The 9,465-nt window shown below is 28.1% G+C and overlaps 1 protein-coding gene across 2 annotated transcripts; it reads left to right on the forward strand.

The window, feature by feature from the left end:
* The first annotated feature begins 6,848 nt into the window (after nucleotides 1-6,848).
* LOC136075211 (uncharacterized) lies at nucleotides 6,849-9,283 on the forward strand. 2 transcript variants are annotated; one of them, XM_065787694.1, is made up of 5 exons: nucleotides 6,849-7,053; nucleotides 7,232-7,423; nucleotides 7,533-7,676; nucleotides 7,900-8,070; nucleotides 8,265-9,283. In XM_065787694.1, the coding sequence occupies exons 2-5, from the start codon at nucleotides 7,232-7,234 to the stop codon at nucleotides 9,015-9,017; spliced, it is 1,260 nt and encodes a 419-aa protein (XP_065643766.1). In that variant the 5' UTR covers nucleotides 6,849-7,053; the 3' UTR covers nucleotides 9,018-9,283. The 2 variants fall into 2 exon arrangements, with proteins under 2 accessions (XP_065643766.1, XP_065643765.1); XM_065787693.1 differs by having other exon boundaries at nucleotides 6,849-7,423.
* The last annotated feature ends 182 nt before the right edge of the window (nucleotides 9,284-9,465 follow it).

The raw sequence follows: 9,465 nt of genomic DNA on the forward strand, positions 1-9,465 counted from the left end.
TCGCTAGTTACATATCGTAGCTTTGTAGCTAGTTACATGATATCCACAACTCTATAGCTAGTTGATAGCTTCATATCGCAGTTTTTAAGAAAGCGATTTTATTACGAAAAGACGCTAGCTACATATCGCATTGGTGTAGCTGGTTACTAGATAGCGATAAATCAATAGCTATTCGATTGTTACGTATCGCAGCTTTTAAGCTATCGATTTAATAACGATTTATCGCTAGTTACATATCGTAGCTTTGTAGCTAGCTACATGATATCCACAACTCTATAGCTAGTTGATAGCTTCATATCGCAGTTTTTAAGAAAGCGATTGTATTAAGATATGACGCTAGCTACATATCGCGTTTGTCTAGCTGGCTACTAGATATCCAAAAATAGATTGCTAGTTGATAACTAAATATCGTAGCTTTTGTTCAGCGACTTTATTACGATATCGAGATATATCTCAAAAACTACATATCGCTCCTATATTAACCTATAGTTAATATAGACACGATATCTATATATTACCTATAGTTAATATAGACACGATATCTAGTATTTGAGATATCGTAATAAAGTCCCTGGAAATAAGCTGTGACATATACGCAACACCATGGTGTTCCGTAATGCAGAATACTAAAGTATGTTGATTAACAATTTTAGACTCGAATAAATTACGAATCATTAGACTAAGTGGGTAAAAATCACGAGTATAAAAGTATCATTTTTATTATACGCAATTTAATCATAATTATGATTAAATTGCGTATCATAAAAGTGCGTCGATAAAGAAACGAGTCTAAAAGTGTTAATTTACATACTTCCGAATTACGCAACTTAAATTTACACAACTTTTATGATTTTTGGCGTAATTTCTCTAACGACTTAACTTGTCATATTCAAATTTGCTATACATAGCCTGCAATTTTATCGGTATTTCATTTTTTGCACTATCACACTACGATTCATATCAATTTTAAAATATCAATATCAATATTAAATATGGCATCTAAAATATCTTCAGATGATTCGGAATGCACCAGAATTCTTCAAAGCTCTAAACGGATGGGCCAAGTTGAAACGGTAACTAACGTTTCATTTATTTGTTCTGTAAATTAGTAACCAGACTAGTCTATGGATAGACTTACAACACAGACATAGACAATTCTGTATGTTGTAATGGACACAACAAATGTTTAATTTTTTGTCCTTGTTGTGTCTATCAAATTTTTGATGGTGTCCTAAGATTGCTCAGTTAAAAAATAATTTTCACTTCATAAGTCTACAAAGCATAATTTTTTGTCTATTTGGTGTCTATGATTTTGTCTAAATTTACTTGATTTCATAAAACCAGAAATCTTTCATTACCGTATTATTTGAAGATTGTTATGTAGTAAATTTATAATATTAAAAAAACATTGAAATGACAACAAAACTCCAAATGACGATCATTGCCCATGATTACTTATTGTTTAAAACTTGCGTACATATTCATCAATAAAATGAAAGTAAAAATCATTTTTCTTTTTCACTATTGTTTTATTCACAAACCTAAATAAATTTTAACATCTATTGGAATCTTCTACTTACTAATCCACATTTTATAAAGGACAACTCCTTAATCACATATTTTTAAAATAATTTTATTGAAGGTGATAAAGATTTTAGTGACTAAGGAAAATTTTTTAAATGATAAACTTACCTTCAACTTTTTTGAAGTAACCCCAAACTGGAGAGGGCATTTTAAAAATAAATTTTCACGCACATTCACTGAGAATTGAAAAACAACTGAACTGAGTAATTAATGAACTTCAATTGAGCACAAAATAGTCCATTTTGAGGTTTTTAAATAGACATTAACTTTTTAATCAACAGCACACGCTGGACAAAAAATTAAAAAATGAACTTCTGTTAGAAAAATTGTATTTTTAATTTTGTGCTCGTTTTCAGTTTTTGAAACGATGCTGCAGTGAAAATTTAATTACTTGTTATAAGTCCAAATTATATATTAAATAGATCTTCTATACCTCATTAAAAAATCGAGATTGTTCATTTAGTGTCCGTTTTTAAAATGATTGTCTAGAAAGACAAACATTTTTTATAGACAATTCATTTTTGATAGTTGTAATTAAAATTGTTGCAATTAGTGCTTTGTCGAAGTCTATTTTTGTCCTTTTATAATAAGGCCTTTAGAGATTGTCTGGTTGCTACTGTAAATAGGACTCTAATAATCGATTTGATTGCGACATATCGCAGCTTTTTAGCTACTGATTTTAGGCTGGGTGAATAAAGATGAGCAATTATAATACAATCTCTTTATTAAAAACTGCGATATGTAGCTACCAACTAGCTATTGATTTGTGGCTATCTTGTAGCCAGCTACACAAATTGCTTTTAATCAGTAATTGGTCAGTTTTACGTGAATTTAGGAGCTTTCGTGATATTTTTGTTTACGTAAAGGTGACATTAGCAGCTTTCGTAATATTTTTGTTTACGTAAAGGTAAGCAGTATACTTAGTAATTGGTCAATTTTACTTTAATAAAAACTTGATAAAAATTGCTCATTTTTATTCACCCGGCCTTTAAGTCGAAATGTTTTAATACAGTTGTAGTTTCGGCGCACTGTTCCAGACTTGTGGAAAAAGATGTTGGTAAGATAGATAAGCGCAGTCAGTTTACTATTGACAATTGATTTTTGTTTATTTTATGTCATTAGAAACAGCACAAAATTCTTTATAATAAAGAACTTAAATAATTTTTAAATATTTTTGTTTAAAACCTAATGTAATCAAAGTTAAAAGATTTTTATAAGTGTGGCGCTACTGCAGTTTTTCCCACCCACCCCCCTTTTTTTTATGATTGATTATGATAGAGAATTTTATGCTGATTCAGAAAAATATATAGACGTAGACCTGAAAATCAACAGAAAGTGCTCTAATTCGAAGTCAAAGTTGTAAAAAATCCCATTAAAAACCCTAATATTCGCCATTTTTTTTCAAAACGCTTTCATTTTTAACGAAAATTAATTACCATTCCATAAGTGTTTCCCTTGCTATTCAGTTTTAACCCATTTTACTCTATATCTCATAGGATATTTATGATGTTGTGTATATATATATATATATATATATATATATATATATATATATATATATATATATATATATATATATACAATTTATGAGATATATATATATATAAATAAGATCTTTTTTATATATATAATATCATAAATATCATATCAGTACTAAATTTATATATATATATATATATATATATATATATATATATATATATATATAAATTATTTTTTTGATAATACTTTACCTATATTATATTGCTTTATATTACTTTTAACTAACTTTTATTATTTTTATATAACATATATTATAATATATGTAATAATAATATATATATAAAATACATGTATGATATATATATATATATATATATATATATATATATATATATATATATATATATATATATATATATATATATATATATATATATATATATATATATATATATATATATATATATCAGGCCTTGTTAAGAAGCGTTACGCAGCTCGTATTTTGCTTGCGAAAAGGCGATTTGCCTACGCGCTCAGCAGTTTTGCGATTTGCCTACGCATTTGCCTACGCATGCCTACGCATTGCCTACGCATTGCCTACGCATTGCCTACGCATTGCCTACGCATTGCCGCATTGACGCATTGACGCATTGCCTACGCATTGACGCATTGACGCATTGCATTGACGCATTGACGCATTGACGCCTTGCCTACGCATTGACGCATTGACGCATTTGCCTACGCATTGACGCATTGACGCATTGCCGCATTGACGCATTGCCTACGCATTGCCTACGCATTGCCTACGCATTGCCTACGCATTGCCTACGCATTGCCTACGCATTGCCTACGCATTGCCTACGCATTGCCTACGCATTTGCCTACGCATTTGCCTACGCATTTGCCTACGCATTTGCCTACGCATTTGCCTACTGCGCATTTGCCTACGCGATTTGCCTACGCGCTCAGCTGTTTTGCGCTACGCAAAAACTTTATATCTTTTAGAATATTTAAATTATCTTTTGATTATCGTTAACGTGACGTTTATTTGGAAGAAATAAAGTCGTAAGTAAAAGCATTTTACCGCAATTGTAAACTAATATATTTTTTTGTTAAAGAAACAGTTTGTTTCATTTTTTTTTTTTTTTAATTAAAAATTAGTTAAAAAAAATAAAGTCTTTAGATTTTATCTCAAAGAATTAAATAAATTCCTTTTAAATATAAAAATTATTTTTAGTCATAATAGTTTAAAAAATACACGATTTATTTTGATGTAAAAATTTTATTAATAACATATTTTGTTTATTGTTAATTCAATAACGTAAGTTTTAATGACGTTCATTTAATTTATGAAAATAAATTATGATCACGAATACGTTATCGGTAACTGATAAATAACAAAAAAAAACTCTATTGTTTAAAAACATTATTAAAAAGAGTTCACAAATTAAATAAGAAAAAATTTATTAACAATTGATAAAGTAACCAAAAACCAAATGTAAAATCATAAGAAAATAAACAAATATTTTACGTTTCATGAAAAAAATATTTTTTTCAAAATAAAATTTAGTTTATATTTGAAAAAAATAATAAAAATGATTTTTTTAATAAGAACTTTGATTTTATTTGAAACTTTTGTTATAGTGAGAAAAAAAAAACTTTTTGTATGATTTTTAACGTGTTAATAAAATAACTTTAATTACAATGCGGTACTTGTAAAGACGCTAGTGACGCAATATAACTTCTAACGATGCAAAATATATTTGCTGAGTTGCGTTACGCGTTTTCGCTACGCAGCGAAATCTCGTAACAAGGCCTGATAAATATATATATATATATATATATATATATATATATATATATATATATATATATATATATATATATATATATATATATATATATATATATATATATATATATATATATATATATATATATATATATATATATATATATATATATATATATATATATGTATATATGTGTGTGTGTGTGTGTGTGTGTAGTGTATTCTTTTTATATTGATTTATATATATGTAAAGCAATATCAAATATAAAAATTACATTTTTAGTTCATCAGGTCGTTAAGAACAGCTCGTCGAAAAAGTTTTGAAAATGCTAGAGCATCTTTAATTGAAGATGCTAACATTGAAGCAGTTGAAAATAAAATAATTGATGATTATGAATGTGATGCAAGTTGTAATAATGATATTTCATTTGAGTCTAGCGACGTAATTAGTTCAGATGAGTCATCTGATAAGGACAATGACATTAGCATGACATCAAAAATCTACGACATAAATCAAAAGCTTTTGGACTTTTATTTAAGATATAATCTGACTAGAAATGCTATGGAAGCTCTTTTAAAGTTATTAAACATCAATTATGATAAAACTTTGCCATTATCTGTTACTACACTTAAAGCTAAGTCAATAACCTACAACCAGTCTAAAAATTGGGTAAAAAGAATTGAAAAAAAAAATTTGATGTCATATATTGGCGTCAAAGACAATTTATTGTATTGCATGGACCATCGTAATTTACAATTAAGTTTAAAAAATAAAGATGGCAACAGTGGCATAGTAAAATTACGACTGTTTTTTAATTTAGATGGTTTGCCTGTTTTTAAATCTTCTAAATTATCATTTTGGCCAATTCTAATGTCATTTAGGGATTATAATCATATTGGTGCACTTCCTGTAGCATTGCACTGTGGTGTAGAAAAACCAAATTTGATTTTTTATCTTAAACAACTGGTTGATGAATTGCAAATTTTAAGTGTTCCTTTTGATTTGAAAGGACAACAAATGGTTATTTCTGATGTTGATTTTATCTACGATACCCCTGCACGTTCATTTGCTCAAAATATTTTTAATCACAATGCATACTACGGATGTGGGTACTGTAATATCAAAGGTGAGTATTGTTACAATCGTATTATTTTTACAGATCAGAATTGTACACCACGTTCTGATGAAAGTTACAAAAGTATATCAGAAATTAATCAGCATGGCCCTTCATCTCTTTTGAATATTCCTCAATTAAGTGGACTGCAATCGTCATGTCCTCCAGAATATATGCATCTGGTACTCCAAGGTGTGGTGAAAAAGTTATGCTTATATTATTTCACTAAAGTACCTTTTCTGCATTTATCTTGTAGACTTTCACAACATTTACTGAGTAAATTATCCGCTGAAATCGATGATATAAGGAAGTATTTACCATCAGAATTCCACAGAAAACTTAGTTCTTTGGTTAATTTTAAAAACTGGAAAGCCTCTGAATTTCGACAGTTTGTTTTATATCTTGGACCATTTCTCTTACATGATAAATTGCCAGATCGGTATTATGACCATTTTATTATGTTGCACTTCAGCATGTATGTTTTGGCTTCTGATGAATATGTTGCTTATCATGTTATTGCATCTGAGTGTGTTAAAAAATTTGTTGAATTTATGCCTATATTATTTAGCAAAAGATCTATGGTCTATAATGTGCATGTGTTAATTCATCTAGCTTTTTTTGTAGTAAAATATGGACCTTTGGACTCATTTTCTGCATTTCAATTCGAAAATATGTTGGGTTTGTTAAAAAGACGAATTAAAACAGGTAGAAACATTTTTCAACACGCAATTGTTTGCTTAAATGATCTTCGATCAGTAACTAATAATCACTTGAACACTGTAAAGATCTGCTGATCTGCCGGATTGTGCTTTTGTTATTGATGATGGTGCCATTGTTTTATGCACTAGTACAAGTCTTGCTGTTTACATATATCTTGAATTCTTTTATCTTATGTGAAGCCACTTTATACATTTCCGTACTCATCAAAAGTCCTTAGAATTGGATATTATCAGAAAATTCGCACACATGCTTATAATGTTAGACCCATTCGAAAATGTATCATGATTATTTGTAGGGAAAACTACTTTCTAATTATCCCATTGGTCTGCAAATTAAACTAAAGTTTTAAAGTTGCTATGGGTTATAATTTTAATTTATTTACAGAACTTGATTAGTTTTTTTTTAATTTTTTAAAAAATTTTGTGTTGATTTAAAAATATATCAATTCATTTGAAGTCTTTATACTATTTTAACTGTGTATTTTCTAAATAATAAATGTATAATTTTTATGTTACATTTTGCAAATGTTTTATTTCAGATGAATTATATTGTATATTTGTATTGTGACAGTGAAGTTTTGGAATTAAAAAACTGTGACATAATAATGTCAGAGAAACTAAAAAATTGGTCTATGGATGATTGGAGATCTCGTGGTCAAACATTAACGGAAGATGACCTTCAAATAAAGGCAATGCATAAGGATGGTATAAATGCGGCATGCATATTACAGATAAGTATTTTATACCCTGTTGGAATTAAAAAATAAAAAGTGTTTCAGTAGTAACATTTTTTAAAAGTAAATTAATCTTACAAAATTGTATTTTTTATTTATTTTATACGTTTCAGTTGGAATTGATACGAAATTGCTTATTCAAAAAATTCAAAAACTTGTAGTAAACAAAAATTTTACTCCTAAAAACGGACTCCTTAGACTTATTGATCGTGTGGGTCAAACCAAAAGGCAGAGCATTCCACCATTGAATGTGAGTGTTTTTAAACCAATTTAATAAATTATTTATATTGTTATCAATATACTAAGTATTGCAGAAAATGTGTTGAATATTTAATTTAGGTACTTTAATTTTTATGATCTAAATTTATTTTGATTTCTGGTGGGCTTTCTTGATAATATAGATTTTTGTATACGTTTATTGTACATATAAAACTATGGTTGTACAAATACTAAAAAAGTTATTTGTTTTGTAGCATATTCTCACTGCAGAATCAGAAGTAGAAATTGAATTTAATACATCAAAAAAACAAGAGAACTCCTATAAATCTACAAAACGGAAAGAGAAAAGAAAAAGCCTTTCTGAAGAACCGTCTTTACCATCATGGCCGTTGTGGGAGCCACCAAAGCTGCCCAATTCCAATTCAGTATACATTTGTAACAATTTTTTATCCCATTTGTGAAAATAAGAATTTTTATTTGGTTTTATTTGAATGGTTTGTTTGTTGTTTTTTTAGTTACCATTTTTAAATGAAAGAATCAGTATAAAATAATTAGAATATAGTGATAGAGTTTTTATATCATTTAAGAGTATTTATAATCATTGTTAATCTTGTTTTAGAACCTTCTGTCTGTCTCTGCCTCAATGGATCAAGTAGATGACTCGCCAGTTACACAGACAGTGCCTCCATCAGAGTTGCAGTCTGTTTCACAAATTCAACCACTATTGCATTCATCTTCTTCCTTTTCTTTGCCATCTCAAAAAAATGGGATAGACCAAATAAATAACTTTATTCTGAAAGCAAACGTTGAACCCAATACTGTTGAAGGCATTCAATTTATAGTGAGTGCCATGTACAGAAAAGTTTGTGGGTTGGAAACCGAAATGCGTACCATACGTTCACTTTTAGACACTAACCATGGTAATAACGAAAATATAAATATAGATTATTTACCAGCAAATTCAGTTGAAGAGTTTGATTCACTAGAAAAAAAAATAATTCACTCTAATGATAATGATATCATTTGCCGAAAGATGAAGCAAATTGGTTGGAAAAATGTAAGTGACTTTTTAAAAAATGCTTTAAAAACTTGCATAACAGACAAGCTATGTTGCAGCATCAATCAAACTGGTGCAGATAAAAAGCGTAGGTTTATAGGACCAGTCGAAAGTTTGATTTTTGATGCAGCTTACTGTTTATTTCCAACTGCCACTGAATCCAGTATGACTACCTTAATTGCGAAACACTTGAAAAAATCTAAAGATCGATATTTTGCAACAAGAAAGAGAAATTCTTCTTTAACAAATGATTTAAACAGTCCTGTTAGAAAAATTCGAAAATTAAACACTGACTCGTGTAGTGATTCCAGTTAAATTATTTTTTAAATTTGTTTTATTATTTATTCATCTTTTTTTTTTTTTAGTTATTTTATTCTTCATATATATTTTTAAATAACTTTTAATATTATTAATTTAATTTAAGCAAAATCATTTAGTTGTTAATGGCTTTTTTTATTTTTTAAAAATAATTCATACATTTTCTTTTAACATTTTATAATGACTTTAACATTTATAATTTTTTATTGAAACCAGTTTTAACATTTTGTATTTAATTTGTTATAAATGCAATCTTATTTCAATGGTTATAATTCATTCCCCTGAAAAATATAGCATGCGATTTTTTCAGGAATATCTTCTAGCCTAACCGATATTTTCTAGCCTAGAAGTGTAGTTATTGTTACGAGTTTTCACTAGCTATTCTCTACCTTAATTAGCTAGCGGGTCGCTAGCTTATTTAGCTAGCAATTCGCTAGCTTATCAA

This window comes from Hydra vulgaris, chromosome 01 (assembly GCF_038396675.1).
Source record: "Hydra vulgaris chromosome 01, alternate assembly HydraT2T_AEP".
NCBI lineage: Eukaryota > Metazoa > Cnidaria > Hydrozoa > Anthoathecata > Hydridae > Hydra > Hydra vulgaris.

Excerpts from the sequence above, each read along its gene's own strand:
- LOC136075211 (XM_065787693.1), top strand. The coding sequence starts at position 7,202 with ATGTTACATTTTGCAAATGTTTTATTTCAGATGAATTATATTGTATAT. Across the intron at positions 7,424-7,532 it reads ATGCGGCATGCATATTACAG|GTTTCAGTTGGAATTGATAC; the intron begins ATAAGTATTTTA and ends TTTATTTTATAC. Across the intron at positions 8,071-8,264 it reads AGCTGCCCAATTCCAATTCA|AACCTTCTGTCTGTCTCTGC; the intron begins GTATACATTTGT and ends ATCTTGTTTTAG.